The following is a 22,250-nucleotide window of genomic DNA, read 5'->3' as shown; positions in this document are numbered from 1 at the left end:
AGATATTCATTAATATATACACACACACACACACACACACACACACACACACACACACACACACACACACACACACACACACACACATACATACATATATACATACATATATATATATATATATATATATATATATATATATATATATATATATATATATATATATATATATATATATATATGTGTGTGTGTCTGTGTGTGTGTGTGTGTGTGTCATTGCACAGTTGCAAAACAGCTACTCGCCTTGTGTGTGTTTTTAAGGAGGTTTGTCAGTCACTATATTCTTAAATAGTATTATAAGTGTAGCTCAATTAAAGGCTCAATCAAAAAGCATACTTTTATCTAGCAAAAAGTGCATTAAAAACAGAAAAATAAAATGAGTATAACTGATTGACTGAAATAACTGATTTCAATGCAATTAATCTTTGTTTCTATAGCACTTTTTACATTGTAGATTTTCAAATCAGCTTAACATAGACGAAGAAAAGACATTAAAACATGTATAACGTTAAAGCAATATTAAATATTCATATATATATATATATATATATATATATATATATATATATATATATATATATATATATATATATATATATATATATATATATATATATATATATATATATATATATATATATATATAATATTGCATTAATGTTTTACTGTGATTAAATGAACCTGAGAGAGCATAAGAGTGGTTAAAAACAATTTGTTCTCTTCAATTTTACCCTCGTCCAAGAGGGCGGTTGTTGTTTGTGTGAGTGATGGCTCGGCTGTCCAATAAGAGCAAAGATATCGATGTGCACGGGTGTGCGCCGGAAGAGCAGCGCCGCAGTAGCAGCACACGGGACCGAAATGGCGTAACGCGCAGTCGAGCACCGCAGCAGCGCAGAGGGGCCAGGCTCAGCGAACACCACAGAGCCTGGCCCGAACAACTTCAACCAGCAAATTTGTTGAAAATTACTCTTCACTCCAGTCCACATGTTTCCAAACCAGCACGAGATCACCGCTGACGGTAAGTGCGGGATGAGTGTTGACGTGCACTACAGGAGCTTGTCTTTGTCTAATCTTTGTGTTGCAGTTTCGCATTCCAGCACTTGCGTCACTCGGTAGATGGTCAGGCATTGTGCGGGAGTAGAGATGTACAATTGCTCATGCACTGATATTGATTTGTATTATCTTTTAAGTTACTTTGTGATTTTTACTCCGTAAATGTTCTGTGTAAATAATGGATGCGTTATTAAACAACAATGCAAAATTCATTGAACCTGCTTTGTCTTGTTAAAACAGTGCCCCTCATTTGTCATATCAAGAAGAGAAAAGAACAGTCCTGAAGGGAACACACGACCAGGTAGGTCATCAAAAACAGCACAACATACTTGTTTGGCTGATTATTGACAGATTTAGCAGATTTTAGATTCACAAACTCAGATTTCAGCTTCTAATAGTTTGTATCAGATACATCACAATTTTTGTAACATCCCTCTCAACTAATACTTTAAACTATATGAGGAAGCCTGTTAGTTGGTTTATTAATATTAGAGATTATTAACATAATACATGTAAACTATAAACTTTGGTTTAGAAACAACATTAAAGTCTCAAATGAAGTTTAGACTGTTGTTTTCATTACAGATTAATTCAAACATATCAAAGAGAATGTGTATTGACAGGTTTTAAAATTCTACTTGATTTGGATTCATAAGCTCTTTACATGATTCAATTAGATTTAATGCTGTAAACTACACAAAGAACCATTTTAGTTGGTACATTTATTGTGAGAAGTCATAATTATCTTGTCCAAACTAGGGCTGTGCGATTGATCGAAATCGAATCGCAATTTTAAACGTTGCGATTAGTTAATCGTAAAAGGCTATATTTATTATTTAATTTCCCCAGCATATAGCAAATGCGTGACTGTGTCGGCTGTGTGTGGCAGTCTTACTAGCCAATTGAGTGAGCACACTTTTGTTCTGTCCAATTAGAATTGCTCAACAGAATTATGCCCACAATTAAAAAAAAAAAAAAAAGAGAATAAAACAGGAAAGCGCTGACAAATTAAATTATGGCATCTGCCGCTTCAGAAGCATTAGTTAAGACAAATTAACATCAAAGAAAAACAGCATTTGTAATTTTGAAAATTTTGGTTTCAAAGTCACAGACACCGGACAAAATAGGTAAGTTTTAAGAGCTCTCACAATGGTTGCCACGGCTTACAGATTATTATGCTGAAGCTTGACTACAAAATTGACTACGTAAATCAAATCGCAATATCTGTCAAAACAATTGCAATTAGATATTTTCCCCAAATCGCACAGCCCTAGTCCAACTTTTAAAAACGTCTGTTTTGGATAATTTCAACGAAGTGCTCTGGTAGAACATTTGTCTAGATATTTAATGGGTTATGAGTCGGGCCATACACAATCTGAGGACATTTTTTGCCATTTTTGCACAAAAATTTGAAAAAATAAAAATCTGGAGATTTTTACAAAAAGTAAATAGACTCAGTGATCAACTAAAAATCTGCAGATTTCTGTGCGCGCAGATTCCGTGTGGGACTAGTTGTTGGCAATGAATAGCTTTTATGTGGTAAATGTAACTTTATACTTCCTCAGCTGAAACACTAATTCAGCAATTGCCTGGGACTTGGTAGTTTTAAGATTTCTGTCAACAATATTTATAGTTAAATATGTGGTGTAGTTTACAGAGTTTGAAAGCTCAGACTGTTCTGGTTATCAAAAGCAACAAAGTACGATGTCATTAACATTACAAATCCTGTTTAGTGAAATTGTACATGTGCATCAGCAGAAAACAGCATAGACTGAAAGATTTAAATGAGCTTAAATGACGTAATCAGCATGTTGTCAGCCAAGCTCCTCTTTCTTGCCTTATCTGACCTGTTTCAAATGTCCATTCTGTGCAGATGAGACCATCTTGTCTTTGTTCTTCAAACCGCCCTTCATCCTGATAAGTTGACCTTCCTCCAGCGTTATTTCAGGGAAGTGTTTGTTCAGCATACCAAGCCAAGTGTTACTGGTCTATGAACATATCATCTCTGCACTTTGGAGAAGACAACTGAAGTTTTTTTTAATTCACATAAACTCCCCCACAAACTCTTCTTGTGTTCAAAAAAGCTAAATGACAACACAATTGTGCCACAACATGGTGCCATCGACTGGTCATATTGTTCAGAATAAATCAAATATGGTTGCAGTTTTTGTTAAATGAAGATAAAAATGCAGAAAAAAATGCACATTTAAAATCTAAATCATGCAAGCAAGAAGACAGAGCTACATCCAACAGTTTTATTATCTGCAGATTAAGTGCCTAGACGAGTCTCTTTTTAATAGCTCCTGCCTCAATTTCCATGGCTTCGCTCTAAAGTAAAGCACTTCTTTGGACATTTTAGTCTTTCAAATGGCTGAAAATGTAGTTTCTGAGACGACAAACTGTAGACAGCTAGCTGTTCTCTTAATTCACAACTCATATTGGTGCTTTAGCAAAACCATGACCCATGCTTTCATGTTTTCTACAGTATATACTTGTACTGACAAACCAAGACAGGCAGTGGCATAACAACCCAAAAAAAACATAAGCTTTATAAATCCCACAGTTAAACCTTTCTAGCGGGGTGCTATTGAGTTGCAGGATGTTATGAAAAATAGTTATTTTACTACCTCAGAAGTTACCACAGCTCAGAGCCACACTTGGATCAAACTATAAGAGCATGCTTGTCTTTTTTGTTTGCAGTAAAATAAATATAGTCGTTATAGTCTGTCTAATGGCTTGGTAATCTGATGAGAAGAGGAATTAATTTTTCTTTTGTATGTGTGAAATATCGTATTGAGACTGTATGTTCTCCAGAATAAGATAAACATCATGTTCATCCATTAACGTTATGCCTGAAGAAAGGCAGTAAAATGGTTAAATGATCATAACATCTTTAAATAGTTGCTAATAGTCTAATATGTTGGACAGTAAGACTGGTTTCTAGTTATCTGCTATAGAGCACTGTGAAAATAGGAATTTCTCTTCATCTGTTGTGACACTACATCTTTTTTGTTGTTGTTGGTATAGTAGTTCCTATCATACGGATGGTAGATATTCAAGTGTTCTGAGTTTTCATGAGAGGAAGAGTAGCGAGGCCTCAGTGTGGGAAATGTGCAATATTTGTTTCTTTGTCTTGTTTTGAGATGAATATGTATATTGTACAAACAAGTGACAAGTTGTTCGCAAAAACAACAAAATCACCAATGTCTTCCATTAAATGATGTATAGTTTCATCTGCTTGCTTTAGGGTGGCGGGATTTGTAGTGCCAGCGTAGACATGGACATGCATGTACGGTAGCGATGCTTGCTGAGTTTAATAGTCGTAGTGACATTCAGTATAGGCTATAATAAAGTCAGTTAGTACATAAATATAGGCAAAGATTTAGTTAGTAAACACCATAGATGCAGTATCCACACCTTGGTTAATTTGATTAAGAAGCGAGTAGTAGGGCTGCACGATTCTGGCTAAAATGAAAATCACGTTTTTTTGTTGTTGTTTTTTTTTTAATCAAGATCGCGATTTTCTCACAATTCTATAGATGTAGAATAAAGGTTTATATGAGAAGGCTATTATTATTATTGTTAATTTTCAAATATATGGTAAAACAACATTAGCATTAGGCCTGTGTCATTCTAACGTTTTGTATAGGCTTGGAATGGTGGACTGGTTCATGTCTTTAACAACATTATTAGAAAATTTTTTTCACTGGTAAAATTAAACCAGTAGTATCGTCATTAATGGTCTATCTACAATAGATAATGTTACATGTGGAAAATTAACTAAAATGCTCACATTCACATGTTTGTGCAATAATAGACCTTTTGATTTGAATAGTTTTGTGGAGCCCTTTGTGTTGAATTCATGCCTTTTATGGTAACCTGTTGCATGTTTTCTGACGCTTTAGTTCGAGTGCATATCTGAATCAGTTCATTTTTGTTCCTGTCAATATAATTTAGTAGCTATAACAACCACAACGATCTCTTTAAAAGAAAATAACAATAGTTTAAAAAATGAGCAACAGGAAACATTAAAACAATTTTATATACATCAAATAGCCAAATTTTGCTGGAAAAATGCTCTTTTGGTAACATATTTCATTCGGTATAATTTGTATCTTTATTTTAAAGTATTTTTGTTGGTCAGTTTTCTACAAAATAAACGAAAAGAACGAATGCATTTTAGCTGAAGTGATGTGCAAATACTTCTTCAATAATAAGGGAATTATGAATTAAATTCAAGTAAACCTATTATAACATAAAATATAGTATTTCTAATAATTTTATTTATTTAATAGATTTGAGTTTGAATTACAGTATCACAATACTATTTGATTCCACAATACTTCAACTGGTATAGTATCTTAACGTAAATTAATAGTATCGCGACAACCCTAATAAATATAGTATGGGACACGTAACAGCATTTGGAGGTGTCCACATTGCTGAGCAACTTGCCTAAAACAATGTGAAGACTTGTGCGACTGCCCTTACGCTTCTCTCCTGACTTAATATACGTAGGTGAATCGTACAACAGCTGGATTAAGATCATGTGTAGGGTCGAATCAAGATCACGTTCTTTTATCGATTAATCGTGCAGCCCTAGCAAGTAAGCATTTACTCTTGGTTTTAGTTTTTAAGTGACATACGCTGTAGTTTATTCACTGGTAATCACTATTAGTTGATGATAACGTCATAGCATGCTGAGGATTAGTAAAATGGCGGTTGGTATTGATGTGCGACTAGCCATGCTGAAATGCATATATATGTTTCATAAGCACTGTGTCAGTTTGTCCTAGTTTGTACTGTGCAAAATGAAGTTCTGGGCTCAAAATAGTCGACTCAGATCAAAACGTCTGTCCCAAATAGGCCAAAATTTGGCTCAGTAGCTTAGAATACGCAGGTGTTGAAGAACTTCATTCAGTACCTGTTTCAAGGTTGCTAAAACTGTACTGGACAGAAAGAATAGACTTCTCTCTTCCTAAATAGAACTGTGTTTGTTTTCATACCTCTAATATTGCATTCTCCATCAGGTAATGTTGTCTCAAACTAGAGCTGTGGGTAGATTATTCCTAGTAGCAGAACATGTAGATTTTAACTCAACGTGTAGAAAATTAAGTGGCATAAAGCAATTATCAAAGCATTGTAATGTAGATAAATACCTCAATGACTGGAATGCAAACTATATATTTTTGAATATACTCGAAAAAATATGCAAGCCATGATGTGTATTAAGTTCATCTTTTAGAAGCAATAATCAGTTTATGCATGAGTTAAAGTACCGGAACAGTTTAGTGGTGTTTGTAATATCTGTAGCATATCTGTGACAGTGACAAGTGTTTGATCCTGAATATCTCATTGCTCATAATTAAAAGTTTTCCATTCCTCCATTTTTCATGGACACCAAATAAATATGTTAAGGTAGCACTGGGGGTCTGACTAATAAAGAGGATTTTTTGGGTGGGTTGACGAAAGTTAGAAGAATCATCTACATATGCAGGGCTTTTGCTCTTATTAAATTTGCATGTTTACCTAATCATTGTGGAAAGCACATAAGCTGTATGTTTATTGACAGCTTATTATCATTAACAGCAATATGAGCAGTGTTCTGGGTAGCAATTTGTAATACTGATGACTCATTATCCTCATGAAGCCTGGACAAACATTTTACCACTTTACATTTACAAACCCCATTTGGAGTAAAGTATTTTTTAAAGAGTGCAAAAAAAACCTGATGCATGGTAGAAATGGATAAGAAATGTTTTGTGCTGCATGCAATAATTGAGCTTTGCTTGAAAATGTTTATGCAGAAATGTGATGACACTAAATCTATGAGTGGACCAGTGTTGTGACTTTCTTTTTAAATGCATGGAATCCCAAAGTTGATCTCTACTGTAAATTATTCACAGACGTGTTCATTGAGAAATGTTTGATTACTGTATGATGGAATTGTAACAAGTTTGTTCTTCAAGAGGCAAAGTCAGATGCAGTGTTTTAGCAAAGTCTTAACAATTGTGAGTTGAAACGGGAAAAACTATTTGTGTTATGTTCAATGCAAATAATATTGCAGAATATAAGTTAATATGCTTTGCAGACCTGATTTGCGTTGCTGATTTTGCCTCTGAATGTGAAACTCTATGCTTAGTCTGATCTATGCACTACAGAAGCGTCCCGCATGGTTTTGTACAAAATATTAAATTTTAGCAATAAAAAAAAGCAGCATGGTGCCAATCATAACATGTGTCTTTTTTCTTCAATGTTAAGATCCAACCTTTCATCAAAAATGTCCTAAAACTATTGAAAAACACCCAATCTTGTCTTAACCTTTTACCTGCCCCACCAAGAAAACATTTTTTGGATTGCATTTCTTAACTTTCTAATGTCGCTAGTTAACACACTCAATGCATTTTCTTTCAACACATCCCATAATTACTAAAATATCAGCCTTTACCAAATTGTTGATATGTCTGTTTATGGCAAAGTACCAGAATTAATTAAATAATTCTATGAAAATCTTTTTTTTTTTTTATAAGTATGCCATAAAATATTTCAAATTCTCATTTAACATGTTTTCTTGCCTTTTTTTTCTTTTTTCCAATAAAACCAAAATCAAGTGTAGTAGTGCAACAGAATTATGTTTGTTTTAAACCAACAATGTGTAGTGTAAACCATTCTATGGTCCTTTTCACACCACACCGATTGCTTTGGTCCAAGCCAGTTAAAAAAAAAAGAACCAAAATTCAGTCCTGTGACAAAATCCACATCACTCATTGGCCAGATGTTCATTTACTCATTCATTCATTCATTTTCTTTTCGGCTTAGTCCCTTTATTAATCTGGGGTCGCCACAAAGGAATGAACCGCCAATTTATACAGCATATGTTTTATGCAGTGGATGCTCTTCCAGCTGCAACCCATCTCTGGGAAACATCCATACACACTCATACACTACGGATATTTTAGCCCACCCAGTTCACCTGTACCACATGTCTTTGGACTGTGCGGGAAACCGGAGCACCCGGAGGAAACCCATGCGAATGCGGGGAGAACATGCAAACTCCACAGAGAAACGCCAACTGACCCAGACGAGGCTTGAACCAGCAACCTTCTTTTCCTTCTGAATTAATTTAGCTAAACTGCTACATGGTCATCTTCTGGAAATATTACCAATGATCCATCAGGTAATGTTTTTCCCTCTCTCTCTCTCTCTCTGTTTGAAATTGTTGGTAAAGCGCTGTCAACAAATATTTTTCCTCCACATACTATAAGATGGGACAGCACGTCACACCTGCCCAAACGAACTGCAGAAAGAAGGAAAACGAACTCTAGTGGGATTCAACCAAACTAAGTAAGGCAGGTGTGAAAACACCCTAATAGTCATTATTCAAAAAAGTCCAAATATGGTCAACTATTTAGTAGAGTAGGCAGTTAAAGGGTTAGGGCAGTTTTGATAAAATTGAAGTGTTGACTACTGCATTTTATTTTGTTTTTCCTGAACCTTATGTGGAACAATTGAACTGTAATGTGGTAGTTAATATAAAAGCATATAAAAAATAATTCCTAATAAATACAATACAAAAATATTAATTTTATTTAAAGTTTTAACAAAAAAGTTATCCAATAAAAATATTTACATCTTCCAAGTCTGCAATTTTAGTTCACGTCATGTGTGCACATTTTTTCCATCATTTGCTCCAGAATGTCTACCTGCTTCAGTTTAGTTTCTAAGTACTCCTTCAGCTGAAAAGAGAAGAACAATCTTCAATCCATTTCCACTGTAAAAGTAACCTAAAATATTTTAAAAATGCATCTGTAAAATAAGTAATGACGGCATTATTACCTTTTTGATATTTTTGTCCATGAGTCTGTGTTTGAAGTTGATTTTGGAGGCTTTAACACATGTGCCGCTTCTTAGAATGTAGCTGGAATGTAAAAATGTCCATTAAATCTGGTATGTTTAAATAGTGCTTCACCTAAAAATATAAACTGCTGTTAATTTACTCCCTCTCAAGCCATTCAATATGCAAGATTTATTAAAACTGTGGTCCACTGGCATTTGTGACCTGCAATTTAACGGGTGCCAGCACTTTGAGACTTAAAAAGAAACATCTAGAGGAAAACAAAATGATTACAGTGGCTCCTGAGTATTCACTGAGCTCTTATCAAGATAAATCAGCCTGGCAAAAAGCTGACATGATTTTCTAAATAAATTGCCTTAATCCACAGCTTTGTTATGCACTCATTACAGTCTGGGGTGTGAGTTTCCAGTCACATGAGTCCAAACTTAACCAGCCACAGGTATTATTATTTTGCCTTTATGTCTTTTTGACTGCTGCTGATTTGCACTTTATCATTCCCAAGAAGAGAAAAAGTAACCTACATCTTGGATGGCCCATGGGTAATTAACAGATTTGTACATTTTTGGCTCAATTAAATATCTATTACAAAGCAACTCCTACCAGTTTATCAGCTCTTTTCGTAAAAGGAAGAGATTTCGTAAAGCAGACAGGTGCTTCGGGGTGGAATGAAGAACCAAGCCAACAGCATCATGACAGCCAGTGCAGAGAAGGGTTTGGTAGGTGCTACAGATGGAGACAACACGAAACAAGATCATCAAACATCCAACAATGCATGACATGAGCTGAAAAGGCTGAGATCGACAGACTTACGAGGAAGCCAGCTGACCGCTCGAACACATCTCGTGCTTTTCATTCACCATCACATCCTCAGTAACTTCTTCAATGGGAAAGATTGAAATGTGTCAAAGTTATGAACAGCACAAATCAGTCCAAGGAACTTGAAAAATGTGGGAAAAAAATATTGAAAAGCCTTTATTGACATGGCTATTTCTTAATTTTTTTTTTGTCAGTTTTGGGGGATAGCCAAGTCAATAAAAGCTTTTCAATATTTTTCCACATTTTTCAAGTGTCTTGGACTACTAATTTTTGCTGTTTATTCTGATGAATCCCTTAACCAACAAGCACCGCCACATTATTTAAGCTACCCCTGAGCATTTTTTTGTTTGATTGTGGTCTTAAAGGGATAGTTTACCAAAAATGTACATTTACTCACCCTCAAGTGGTTCCAAATCTTTGAGTTTCTTTATTGAAGCTTGTGTATTGTTTAAATTGACTATACTTTTGTTATGTTGGTGGCAGTTTTTGCCCCATTGACTATTATTATAACAACTTTTTTTGATTGTGAAGCACAACATAAGCATGCATTCTTGATAGTTGGTAGTTTCCACTGTCATTTTCTACTGTTGATTATTAGTGGGTACCATTAACCCTTTAGATAGGCCTTTGCAAACAAGATTCTGGCTTTTAGTCATTTTATATCGAGTTCTGCAAACAGCAAATTATACTGTGCGTGCATAAATATACTTGCTGTTTTAAGTGCTGAGGTGCTTAATTTGATTTTCTTAGAAATATAAAGGTAAGTGCAAAGGTATCTTATACACACACTATACTTTATATAAGAGTCAAAAAATAAGCCTTTTTTCCACTGTAACTAATGATCAACAGAAAAATAAATATAATGTAACCTATTCCTAACAGGGGAAAAAAAAAACAACAATCAAGAATACATAATATTATGGTATCATGGTTTTGCGATCAAAGCAAAAATGTTATAATGTAAGCCAATGGGCAAAAAGAGCCCTTAACATAACAAAAGGGTAATGCATTTGCCCAGAGTGTATTGTTGAGTTTGACACATTTTCCCCCCAAAAATTGTCAAAATAAGATGTCACCAAAAGTCATTTCATTTTCTAAAAACACAGGTGGTGGCCAAATTACACATCAAATGTCACATTTGAGTGGATGAAAACATCCCTAACAACAGCACACAAGAGATAAGTTGAAGTCAAAAGAAGATAATGTGAAGAAATATTTGTAACAATTGACTTCCATTGTAGGAATAAAATACTATGGAAGTCAATGGTTAACGTTACAGCTTTAAAATATCTTCTTTTGTGCTTAACAGAAGAAAGAAACTCATAAAGGTTTGAAACTAACAAAAGATGAGTAAATAAATGACGGAGTTTGCATTTTTGGGGTGACCTATCCCTTTAAACAAAAATGTCTCTGCAGTAACTTGGTCATAACAGGCAGCACATCGCCCCCCGCGTGTTTAGTGTATTTCACAAAACCTTTTAAGACGTAATGAGGTAAGTTTCGAGTTTAAAATGAGGTAAAATATAACTTACTCAAACAAATGACACTTTGGCTGCTCTCCACTTCCCCGCAGACGCCGAGAGAGTCTCCAAGCACAGTGTTGCATGTTATGCATTGGAAAACGATGCAATTCCTAAAGTCTACCATGCAGATTTCTTTATCCTTCACCGCTTGAAGCTGTTCTACAATTGAACTTGACTGTGTCGAGTCACATGGACCGATATCATAAGAGCTTTCGAGTAAACTCCGAGTGCTGTTCGCCATTATCGCATAGAGATTTGTTTCTACTGTGGATGTTGCTGTGGACAGCTCACACACAAGTTCAAAAGACGCTTCGTTTATTGTTTTGAACGTAAGGTGGCGCTCTAAACTGCTCAATCAAAACCCGCCTTAGCCGTTGACTTTAAGCCAATCAACGTCAACCAGATGATAAATCTATTTCTTATTGGATATAATACAACGACGTCATACACTCTTTAACCAATCATCTCCATGAAATCTGTTTTTGAAACACGGTATTTTTTCAAACGACAATCACAAACCCAAACTAACCGATCCGACATCAGAGAGCAGTCGATTACTGTATTATACTTGTGCCTCTTCAACTTACGTCGATTTTATAGGCAATAACATGGATTTAGACTCGCTAAAATATGCGGAATTGCAGCGCCTCGCCAAAGAAGTGGGACTTAAAGCGAATATGAAGGTAAGTTTTGTTGTATAAGATAAAGTGGTGCAGTTCGTTACTGTTTACATGCAACCAGACATGTGATGTAAATCCAGCATGGTTTTAAACCCACCACATTTAGTTTATAGACATTAAAGTATTATAGCATGTTGCTACATTTAAACTTAACGTTACCTTATCTTGTTCAGTAACTTTACGCATTGCTGTTTTAACTTATTCAGCACTTTGATTTGATAGGCTGAAAGGCTGTTGAAGGCTTTAAAAGAACACTTTTCACAACAGCAGCTTTCTGAGAACGTGAGTAATGTCTTTGGGATTTAACAACTATAAGAAATTTTAAATCTGACTATTAGCTTAAACGCCGTGGCCGTTGTTTGCAGGGCAATGACGCTGCCGCTTCGGACGCGCACGATTCTGTTCCTCCTGTGGACGCGCACGCTGCAACATATGTGACCGAGCGCAGAGGAAAGGGCCGCACCGCCAAGAGGAAGCTCAGTGAACCAACACCGATCATTTCTCCGGTACACAAATCACATTTACTGACTACTTTATCTTTCATTTGTATGTATTGGAGTGAAATATGTATTTTTGTTTTTAATGCATATTCTTTAGACTGAAGAAAAAACACCACAAGATGAGGGTCGAAGGGGCTCCAAGAGAAGAAAGGTGTCTTCAGCCAAGGATACACAGACTCCAGTTCCAGCTGAAGCTTTCGCTAAAGAGAATACTATGGAGAAAGAATCTGGAGATCTAAATCCAGATTCTGAAAGTGGTCCAACAGAAACGGGTGTGAAAGGTAATGATTGTTTTAATGAATTGTGCTCATTATTAGGAGTGATTTTTTTAACTCACTGAATCACTTGTGCTTGTACAGTGTATGTAGTGATGACTAGTAATATGAATTACAATATTGGTGATGCAGGGAGAAGAACAGTTGGTAAAATTCCCCGCCATAAAGGTCTGATGAAGAGAAAACCTGCAATGCGGCCGACAACTCCTAGTAATATAATATATTCAGTTTTATACAGGACAACAAAATATATATTTTACATTCTCTAATAATAAAAAAAAACAGTGTCTTTAATTGATCGTTTCATCTCTTATTAATTTTAAGCTCTTCTCTTTAATAATGCATTTTCAATTACTGTTCCCCAGACTTCAAGAAACTCCACGAGGCTCACTTCAAAAAGATGGAGTCCATCGATTCGTACGTCCAAAGAAAGAACAAACAAATGGAAGTGCTCAGGAATTCAGTTAAAGAGCTGAAGGTAACAGAGAAATAACATTAGAAACTTTAACCTAAATAAAAATTAGAAATGTTGTCTTGGAAATCAACTTTAACAATATTTTTAATTTTATTGTTGTCATCATTGTTAATATTAATATTATAATTAGTATTTTATATCACTTCAAAATATGTAAGTAAAAAAGGATACTACAAAACAAAATAAAAAGGTCAAAATACACTACAAAATAAAAAGGATAGTTCCTTGGTGATTCGTATAAATGGCAGTCAATGGTTCTTGTTATTTTAGAACAGTAGTTCCCAAACTTTTTGCTGTGTGCACCCCTTTTTAATATTTGAGACCTGTTAAGCACTCCTTTCTCCGATTAAACTCCATGTTTTTAACTACAATAACTAAATACTTATTTTTCTGTGTACGTTATTAAAATAAAATACGTAAATTTAAAGGATGAGCTTTTATGAATTTGACAATTTTCACAGCGTCATGCATAGGTTGTAAATAACAATTTGTTATGTGATTTTTTTTTTCGTTGTAATATTTGTAATATGACATGTGAAGTTTACCAAAGATAAATGCATAAAAATAATAAAAGATAAAAAAATTTCCATTACAAACATTCTCTAGCGCACCCCTGGTGGTCAGACTGCACACCCCTTGGTGCACGCACCTCAGTTTGGGGACCACTGCTTCAGATAAAAACAAATGCATACAAAAATATCCTGGTGGCACACTGATGTGTTGTAAAAAGAACCGATCAGTCTGTGTAGGAAATGTAACATTATTTAAAATACTATTAGCTTTAATTCACAGCCTGGGCAAACAATTCTTGGTCTATGCACGAGTGTGTTGAATGCAAGTATATTTTTAATTAAAAAAAAAACAGTAACCATTGACTGCCATTATATAAATCATTAAGGAGCTATCACTTTTAACATATATTTAGTAATATAAAAATAACTTAAATTAATATATATATATATTTTTTAAAAAGGTTGCACAAAATATTTCAAAGATCTATAATGTAGTTAAAACAGAAATAGATTGAACATTTTCTTCAGGTATCTGAAGTTTAGTTTACACTTACTATTATTTACTTTTATCATTTCAGACCCTGTCAGAAAAGACACTGAAGAAACCCGAGGCAAAGGCTCAAACTGTAAGTCACTATAGGTTCAGATATCAATTGATCAATCTTTTATGATTCTGTTTGAATTGCCATGTACCCTGATCAGTTCTTGTGAAATGTTGTGTTAAAAATGGCATAGTGTCATCTTTCTAAAACTGTGGGGAGGGTATCTTCAAATATGTTTGAAAAAAAAGTTATGTTTTTGAACGTTGAATTGTTTAAATTCAGCAAGGTTTTTCTTTCTGAAAGTGTTTTACCTGAATATTAAGCAAACTTTTGTATTGTGTCCTATTAGAAAGTGCCTTCTAGCCGAGCATCTCTCTTCAGTCCTGCAGTGCAGAAGACAGCAGTGCCAGAAAGACGCAGACTCACTCAGCAGCCGGTCAGCAAGTCCGCTTTAAAGGACACCGCCACCTTCAGGCCAACTGTCCTCACCACCAATAAAATCAATGTCCGGTAAATGCATAATGTGCTTTGTCACATTTTTAATGCTTTTAGTTTTATGATCAAAGTGTTTTAGTTTGATTAAAGTGATTTATATTACCTCTTGAGGCCATACAAGATGTTCTACTGAAGAACGAAAGTCAATTACATCAAAAAATGTTTAGCCTTTATAAAATGAACTTTGAGAGTCAAAAAGACATAATTAATTGCCCTTTTCTCCTCATCACACATTTAGATCAGTTTGGTGAAGTTATGTATTAATAATGTTAGATATTAATAATTTTCAGTCTCTTTCTTAGATCATTTGTTTGGGTTCATAAGAGCTCAGTGTGTCATCAGGAGCCACAGGTGTTCATTTTATTTTGCCTGTGCGTCTTTGACTCGTGGAAAGTGCCAGTAGCTTTTGACTTTGCATTTAATAAATCACCAAGGATATAAATTTCAGCTAAAAGATTTCAACTGAAAACAAAAGTTATTACGGCTGAGCTTGACTTTTTCACGAAACTGCTGCTTTTCTGTGTAGGTTTTCTCAAGCCACTCAAGATAATGAATACAAGCGTTCGCTGGTGAAGACTCCAGCTCGTATGTCTCCTCACATGCCTCTCACCTCCACTCCAGGGAGAAAATCTGATGTTCGTTCCAAAGCTGAACTAAACAGAAGTGCTAGCACCATCACTAAAACACCCGGTATGGATGCCATTATTGTGTGTTACTTTATTTTTACAACTGAAGTGAAGTGAGCCGTTGTATTGTTCATTTCATACTGTAAATTTGTCCTCTGCTTTTAACACATCCAAGTACACACAAACATTTTGAGTGAGAAGTGAAAGCACAAACATGCACAGTAAAGGATTGGATTTATCTTATTTGGTTGTCTTCGTTTGCTTTCTTTTAAAGGGGCTACGCCATTTGTTTTTAATGGCAACAACAGCATTTCCACCACGCCTGGCACCACCAAGAAAAACACATTTGACCTGAAGGCCAGTCTCTCTCGTCCACTGACCTACAAACCCCACAAAGGTATTTCCCATGTTTCATAAAGAAATGAGAATGCAATGCTAACATCTTAGGTAGTGTTTGAGTCTAACTGATCCTATGTGCCTGCCATTATCTGTACAGGAAAACTGAAGCCTTTTGGAGATGCACAGGAGAACACGGCACTTAACAAATCCCAGACTGTCCCTTCACATCAGAAAAACTACAAACAGCACCAGGTTCAAACCCGGTAAGATGCTTGCTTTAGTTGTGCAAAACATTTCAACTTTCTGTACCAACTTGGCGTGGATTTCTGAAGGATTGTCATTAAAGATTGGAGTTTTGCCAAAATAAGAATGTTATTTAAAATATATGAATAAAGACAAGGGATTTGATCGTTTATTACTTTTTCTTTTTTTTATGTCAGAGAGGAACGACGTGTCAAGCACACAGAAGATCGAAAGCAGAAGAAAGAGAAGATGTTGGGTGCCAGACGAGGTTTAGTTATGGCCTAACTTGCAGTGTTTTTACTACTTTTACTTTGACACTCACTGTACATGTTTAGCTTTCGTCTCGTTTGTCTGTTTTTTTTCCAAACTATTGTACATTTTTGCTCTTTTCTAAACACTTGTTCTTTGCTGACTCTTGTTGTCATTCTACTAAAGTCTTTTAGCATTTCTAGACGAGGTTTTTTGATACTTTGTTTTTTATGTGAAGAAAAACTATTCTGACCAATATTATTTGGTATGAATGGTTGAAATGTATTTGCTTCAGTGTATTGTAAAAACAAGAAAAGATCAAAACAAAACATTGGCCATACAAAAAGTTTGTTTGAAACTTGAGTGATAAATTATCATTTTGTACTTTTTCATGGGGTCATATTTTATGTATATTTGTCTGTATGAACGATGATGTCTCTTTAAAAAAACAAACAAACGTCCAAGTACTTTTTTCCCGAAAAGTTTTTAATTAAAGAATTTGTTAATCCATACCTAATTGTTGAATCCTATTTAATACAACCAGAACTATGGGTTTTTCTTGTAAAGCTCATATGCAAACTCCTCAGTGTGGGCACAGTCATTATTCAGACCAATGAAATCAATCTCCAGCTGAAATGGACCATCTGCTTTGTCCCCCAATGTAAAACCAATAGTATTTATCTGGGAAAAAAAGCACAAAAAACAAACTTATGATAACTGACTGTTCTTTTAATGTGTCCTCAGAGAAAATAAAGATAAAATGCTAATTTCAGTTCACTGGATAAACTCCAAGTACATACTGACCTTGTCCAGCCAGAGAGGATGCTGACTATCCTGGATTCTTCCCCGACTGGAAAGGAAAAACTTGGAGAATGGAATCTGTAAAAGAGATTTACAATTATCAAGCAAGAATCTGGAGCCAAATATTATTACCACATAAAGGTCAGAATTTAAGGTTTCTGCCAGGCTCATTTATTGACGTTTAAGATATTTATAATATTACAGCTTAGAGACAGTTATTTTAAAATGCAATTTTTGTAATTTATAAAAGCATCTTTTCTGACCCCCAAATCTTTAAACATGTTAAACCGATGCAATGGAATCAATGCACTGTCAAATCCATGATATTTTTCTTTTCTTTAAATGAAGCACATGCCTTGACATCCTGCCAGTAGGGTCCCCCTCTCGTGTAAAGGAAGTAACTGTAGATGTCATCTCTCTGGTGAGAAAAGTAGGTTTCAGCGGACACGTTTATCATCCACGGTCTTCCATCGCCTCGTATCCGCAAATGTAACGTGTTGAAACTTGACCAGTCATAGTGCTTTTTCCTGTCAAATGAGGCCTGCAGCAGAAAAGTACGTTTTAAAGGCAAATTTACAAGTTATTGCCCATTTACTCCTATATTTAAATTAATGCAAAAATCTGTTGCTCATTAGCCATGTACACACTGTAGATAAGTTTGGATAGACACACAGTTCCTTAAATTACGCAAATGATAACCACACATAACAACAGTGACTGAACTAGGGCTGCTTGATAATGAAAAAACATGGCAATATTTTATTTTGTTGCGAAATATTTTGCAATATGAATATAATTTCACCAGATGATTTGGATAGCTCTTTGAAAAGAGATTTTATTCATTTAGATTGACTGGGATAATGAAATCTTCTATGCGGTACATCTGCATAAAATATAATAAATTTAAAAGCATATTAACATGACAGCAAAAATAAATTACATGGTTTTCTAGGGAGTCAAACCGAATTTAAGTACAGAAATTTAACAATCAAATGTAAAATAATGTGGTTATTAATATTGCATAGATTAATTAGAATATTTAATAATATCTTCATCTTTTAATCTTCAATAAATCTAATCCTGCGATGTAAATATTGCAGATACACACACACTGCAATATCGAAGCTCAAACAATATATTGTTCAGCAATAGACTGAACAAGAATGTAGGTGATTCATTTTCATATTTAAAAAAGGCTATGTATTTGGTTGAAATAAAATTTGTCATTTAGAATTTTGCTTTAATTTTTAGATTTTCAAATATTGTTCTTTTGTTTTCTTTTCATTCATGAAAGATTTCTGTTTCTAAAAAACAACTTTTCAATCAAAAACATTTTTTAAATTTTAAAACATGTATATTAAATATAAAACATCTTTTTTTTTACAATGCAAAAAAATTATTTCTGTGTTTTCAGCCAAATAAGGGCAGGCTTAGACAGACAATTTCTTTCAAAATCAATCAAGAAATAAAAATAAAAAATTGTACCAACCCCTAACTTTTCAACTGTAGGTATGTTGTATACATACAAAATTATTGCATGCAATTTTAGCAGATCAGATTAAGGTTTTTACACAAAAGATAAATTAGTTAAAAAATAATAACTTCTATTATAATTAAAGGTGCAGTAGGTGATTGTCTTCAGAAACATTTGTTGTTGTGCTGGTTGAAAGTCTCTTCACAGTACAATAGTAATGATTAAAGTAAATGATCTAAATGTATTTACATGTATTTTTTTTATTTTGGTAAGGCATAAAACTAAAAAATGTTCATCCAATTAAATAGAGTCGGGCCGACATCTCTCATAATTCCGATAAGTAGACCAAACTGTCTGTCAGCAAATGCAGATTTGAACAACTGCGCAGCCGTTTGTATGCAGCTCCGCTGACCGCTGTTTGTGCGTAGATCTGCTGCGCGTTCATGAGACAGAGCACGAGCGCGTGCACGATCAGCAAAAACATGCTGAATTAAAACTTTTTAAAAACCTCAATCAATATTGCAGTTACCTTTGCATGCTGGAGAAAGGATGACACCATGGCTGAAGGATTTCTCATAGACCGGTTATGTTCTGTTTTAAAACTGTTTTAGCTTCACGCAAAGCTGATGAAACATTAGATGTTGTTGTTGCAGATGGGTTATATCTTCACAGAAGTGTTGTTCAGCCACTAAAATCTTCCAGTGAAAGATTAAAAAGACTATTTTCAGTTTCACAAGGGACCTTTTACAGCATCGATAATGTCGATTTTAATGTATTTAACAACAAAACACAAGTAAATACCGCTATTCAGCCTAGTCTCTTCCTATATTGTTTACCATGCAACTCTAAATATTCGCTCTGAAATAGCATGTCAGTTTGGCTTAGTAATGTGTAATTCCTGCATGCCGCCGGACAAGCACTAGTCGCTTTTTATACGAGAGAGGGTTGTTTTGCTGTCATCTTTAAGGTGCACGTGCTCCTGTTTCAGGAGGCGTGGCTCTGGACGGCAGGGGAGGGACTGTGATTCAGAGATTTATGCTAAGCTGTTAGCATTGTGAAAGATCACCTACTGCACTTTTAAAAGAATCTGGCAATGTATTATGTCCCATTTCTTTAAATACCTGCTGTACAAATGCATTGATTGAATAACGTTTGCAGAATGTAAAAAATCTTAAGTAAATGCATTAAATGTTGGTAAAAATAATAAAGAGACACAGATGTGGGATCTCAGCACTGACCTTTGGGGGTTTGGAGCGCATAGAGCAGTATCCACTGTATCGAGTCTCTCCATCACGTGGAGGGGTGGAGCTCAAGGTCCCATACAGCAAACACGTGGTGTTGTTTTTGCCCAGACTGACATAAGCCACACTGCGGCCCCCAATCTCCTGATCAGATGACACAATCCACTCATTTAGACTCTCAGGACCCCGAAACTCCCACACGACACGGGTCTGTTCCAGCATGTGCTCTATTATTGGCTTTCCTTCCGGTCCAATCCAGCGCTGGAAAAACTCATCCTTTAACAAGCCAAAGTGCTTCCTGACACTCTCCACACCTTTGGAGAAATCAAAGTTTATCATCTGCCAAGGCCAGCGTGTGTCTGGAGGCTGACCGGGTCTCTGGTAATCTCGCTCAAACTTGCTCCTGGTGATCTGTATAGATGCACATTTGAGTGAGGAAGGGAACAACAGAGGCTGTCTGTAAACCACTCCACAAACTCCATACAGGGACTTGAGTGTTGTTCTCGATACAGCCATTTAGTCTGGGTAGCTCTTGGGATCAGATTAGACATCCAGAAGACTGCTGAAAAAATTAAAAACATTTATAACAAACAGTAAAATCGTATATGCATCATTTAGAGCCATTATTTTCATTTATTTATTTTCATTCCAGCTTAGTTTCTTTATTTGTCAGGGGTTGTCACAGTGGAATGAACCGCCAACTTATACAGCATATGTTTTACACAGCGCAACCCAGTACTGAAAAACATCCATACACACTCACTCAGACGCACACACAACAGACAATTTACCTTATTCAATTCACCTATAGCACATGTCTTTGGACTATGGGGGAAACCAGAGTACCCAAAGGAAACCCACACCAACACGTGGAGCACATGCAAACTCCACACAGAAATGCCAACTGACCCAGTCAGGACTTGAACCAGTGACCTTGCTGTGAGGCGACAAGCCACCGAGTCACCCATACTTTATTTTATAAATGTAATACTTCCTGTTCTGATTTAAAGGAATAGTTCACACAAATTTTAAATTTACGACCCTTTTACTCAATGGTTACTTTATGGGTTTCTTTCTTCTACACAAGAAAAGATACTTTGAAGAATGGTAAAAATCTGTAACCACTTACCAAATTCCATGTAACAATGATTGCAGGTTTAAGAATTCTTCAGAATATACTTTGTGTGTGTAACAGAAGAATGAAACTAATTAAAGGTTGAAACAAGTAAAGGGTAAGTAAATGAGAACAATATTTTAATTTTGAGGTGACCTACCCCTTTGAAGGTTTTAAACTGTAGAAAAAATTATTGAGTCAATTATCACTGAACAGGAACTAGGGCTGCACAATATATAGTTTCAGCATCGATATCGCAATGTGCACATCTGCAATAGTCATTGCAAAGACATGCAATGTTAAGTCTGGATTATAGTTGACCAAAAGCGTTAGAATTGTATTCATTAATGTTTTAATACAAAATTAATGTACATTCGTTTAAGTTTTTTGTCATTCTAGTCTAAACATCTACATTTCAAAGTGAAAACAGGATTATTTAACTTACCCCACTAGCATAAGTTTTTGCTTGTTTTAAGGAGAAAACTCTCAACTTCGCCTCATTTCATCTGAATTTTAAAACACAGCAATAGTTTTCCCTGATTAAGATTTTTTTTAGATATTTGGACTAGAAAAGAGATAAAGCAAAGTAAGAAAAAACATTTTTTTTTTTGCATTGTGATTATTAAATTAATGTACCTGAAAATGGTGCTGATCTCTTGAATTCGAGTTTTTTCAAGGAGGTGCAAGAGGGTCTATGGAAAGGTTTAGAGAAAAACAGTGGACATAATATATAAATGCGTAATTACTATTATGATTTAGATTAAGTGAATAATCATGGATTCAGATGAGAATATAATAAAATGTACATTTAAATAACTGCTATCGTAGAAGCTCACCAAATGGAAATTATTTACAAATACAATTACACAACAGTATATACCTATTAAGGCAATTTAAGTTTGTATAAATCTGCCAGTTTTTATACATGAAGATGTAATTTTCAGGGAATTCCTCTTGCATGTGGATTATCATATTTGGCTTCCATAGCAACAAGGTTATAAATTAATCTAGAGAGGGTCAGCGGTACAATAACACGTGTTAAAATCCCCACACTTCATGATTTGAAGATTAAGTTTAATTGTTACAGCAAAGCTAACGTACAAACACTGACGGTGACCACATTTATCAACAACATATCAATAAATAAATTAAAAATATTTAAGCAATACTTACACAAAAGTCAAATGCGCCTTCGCGGCCCGTCATTTAATTTGCCCTTACTTGAAACAAGGACATCCGCTTATGGTCCTACCGACAACGAACATTCCTCGCAGTTCACCCCCTACCAACCCCACATTTAGTGGTTAACAAATGTTATCATAATTGTGGTTAATGTACTTTACATTATATTTGACATTATCAGAAACAGCACGTAAGTGGTACTGTAAACTTGTCGATGTATTTGTGGTGGCGTGTGCGCATGCGCGGTGTAGCTCT

At 35.1% G+C, this 22,250-nt stretch overlaps 3 protein-coding genes and 1 long non-coding RNA gene across 17 annotated transcripts; 2 read left to right on the top strand and 2 right to left on the bottom strand.

The window, feature by feature from the left end:
• Positions 1 to 835: 835 nt before the first annotated feature.
• On the top strand, positions 836 to 7,287 carry oip5-as1 (oip5 antisense RNA 1). 2 transcript variants are annotated; one of them, NR_046387.1, is made up of 3 exons: positions 836 to 1,018; positions 1,294 to 1,354; positions 2,927 to 7,287. It is a non-coding gene; the product is annotated as an oip5 antisense RNA 1 (long non-coding RNA). The 2 variants fall into 2 exon arrangements; NR_138147.1 differs by lacking the exon at positions 1,294 to 1,354.
• A 291-nt stretch (positions 7,288 to 7,578) lies between these two features.
• oip5 (opa interacting protein 5) lies at positions 7,579 to 11,570 on the bottom strand. 2 transcript variants are annotated; one of them, XM_087278635.1, is made up of 6 exons: positions 11,257 to 11,564; positions 9,719 to 9,785; positions 9,509 to 9,631; positions 8,890 to 8,971; positions 8,684 to 8,789; positions 7,579 to 8,350 (listed from the first exon to the last, which is right to left on the bottom strand). In XM_087278635.1, exons 1-5 carry the CDS (start codon positions 11,486 to 11,488, stop codon positions 8,703 to 8,705), a joined length of 591 nt encoding a protein of 196 aa, XP_087134761.1. In that variant the 5' UTR covers positions 11,489 to 11,564; the 3' UTR covers positions 7,579 to 8,350; positions 8,684 to 8,702. The 2 variants fall into 2 exon arrangements, with proteins under 2 accessions (XP_087134761.1, NP_001139092.1); NM_001145620.1 differs by lacking the exon at positions 7,579 to 8,350 and having other exon boundaries at positions 8,618 to 8,789; positions 11,257 to 11,570.
• A 165-nt stretch (positions 11,571 to 11,735) lies between these two features.
• Positions 11,736 to 16,695, top strand: nusap1 (nucleolar and spindle associated protein 1). Its single transcript, NM_001145694.1, has 12 exons — positions 11,736 to 11,930; positions 12,150 to 12,209; positions 12,293 to 12,433; positions 12,525 to 12,708; positions 12,835 to 12,912; positions 13,068 to 13,180; positions 14,268 to 14,315; positions 14,581 to 14,741; positions 15,253 to 15,416; positions 15,627 to 15,749; positions 15,849 to 15,954; positions 16,132 to 16,695. The coding sequence occupies exons 1-12, from the start codon at positions 11,856 to 11,858 to the stop codon at positions 16,217 to 16,219; spliced, it is 1,341 nt and encodes a 446-aa protein (NP_001139166.1). The 5' UTR covers positions 11,736 to 11,855; the 3' UTR covers positions 16,220 to 16,695.
• Positions 16,649 to 22,231, bottom strand: ndufaf1 (NADH:ubiquinone oxidoreductase complex assembly factor 1). Of its 12 annotated transcripts, none has more exons than XM_087277868.1 (7): positions 21,987 to 22,231; positions 21,426 to 21,505; positions 21,259 to 21,349; positions 19,697 to 20,261; positions 17,340 to 17,525; positions 16,988 to 17,062; positions 16,649 to 16,864 (listed from the first exon to the last, which is right to left on the bottom strand). In XM_087277868.1, exons 4-7 carry the CDS (start codon positions 20,213 to 20,215, stop codon positions 16,730 to 16,732), a joined length of 915 nt encoding a protein of 304 aa, XP_087133994.1. In that variant the 5' UTR covers positions 20,216 to 20,261; positions 21,259 to 21,349; positions 21,426 to 21,505; positions 21,987 to 22,231; the 3' UTR covers positions 16,649 to 16,729. The 12 variants fall into 12 exon arrangements, with proteins under 12 accessions (XP_087133994.1, XP_087133998.1, XP_087133996.1 ...); XM_087277872.1 differs by having other exon boundaries at positions 19,697 to 20,258; XM_087277870.1 differs by having other exon boundaries at positions 21,259 to 21,378; positions 21,450 to 21,505.
• Between the last annotated feature and the right edge of the window lie 19 nt (positions 22,232 to 22,250).

This window comes from Danio rerio, chromosome 13 (genome assembly GCF_052040795.2).
Source record: "Danio rerio strain M-AB ecotype USA chromosome 13, GRCz13ab, whole genome shotgun sequence".
Lineage (NCBI taxonomy): Eukaryota > Metazoa > Chordata > Actinopteri > Cypriniformes > Danionidae > Danio > Danio rerio.
This window is presented reverse-complemented; position numbering and strand designations above follow the sequence as displayed.

What these genes read in the sequence shown, in the direction of transcription:
- oip5 (NM_001145620.1), bottom strand. Translation starts at nt 11,488, where the DNA reads ATGGCGAACAGCACTCGGAGTTTACTCGAAAGCTCTTATGATATCGGT. An exon ending in CGAAAAGAGCTGATAAACTG is followed by an intron (nt 8,972 to 9,508) that starts GTAGGAGTTGCT and finishes TTTACATTCCAG; the next exon opens with CTACATTCTAAGAAGCGGCA. An exon ending in TGGACAAAAATATCAAAAAG is followed by an intron (nt 8,790 to 8,889) that starts GTAATAATGCCG and finishes TTCTCTTTTCAG; the next exon opens with CTGAAGGAGTACTTAGAAAC.
- nusap1 (NM_001145694.1), top strand. Translation starts at nt 11,856, where the DNA reads ATGGATTTAGACTCGCTAAAATATGCGGAATTGCAGCGCCTCGCCAAA. An exon ending in AACAGAAACGGGTGTGAAAG is followed by an intron (nt 12,709 to 12,834) that starts GTAATGATTGTT and finishes TTGGTGATGCAG; the next exon opens with GGAGAAGAACAGTTGGTAAA. An exon ending in ATTCAGTTAAAGAGCTGAAG is followed by an intron (nt 13,181 to 14,267) that starts GTAACAGAGAAA and finishes TTATCATTTCAG; the next exon opens with ACCCTGTCAGAAAAGACACT.
- ndufaf1 (XM_087277868.1), bottom strand. Translation starts at nt 20,215, where the DNA reads ATGGCTGTATCGAGAACAACACTCAAGTCCCTGTATGGAGTTTGTGGA. An exon ending in TGCGCTCCAAACCCCCAAAG is followed by an intron (nt 17,526 to 19,696) that starts GTCAGTGCTGAG and finishes TTTCTGCTGCAG; the next exon opens with GCCTCATTTGACAGGAAAAA. An exon ending in ATCCTCTCTGGCTGGACAAG is followed by an intron (nt 16,865 to 16,987) that starts GTCAGTATGTAC and finishes TTTTTTTCCCAG; the next exon opens with ATAAATACTATTGGTTTTAC.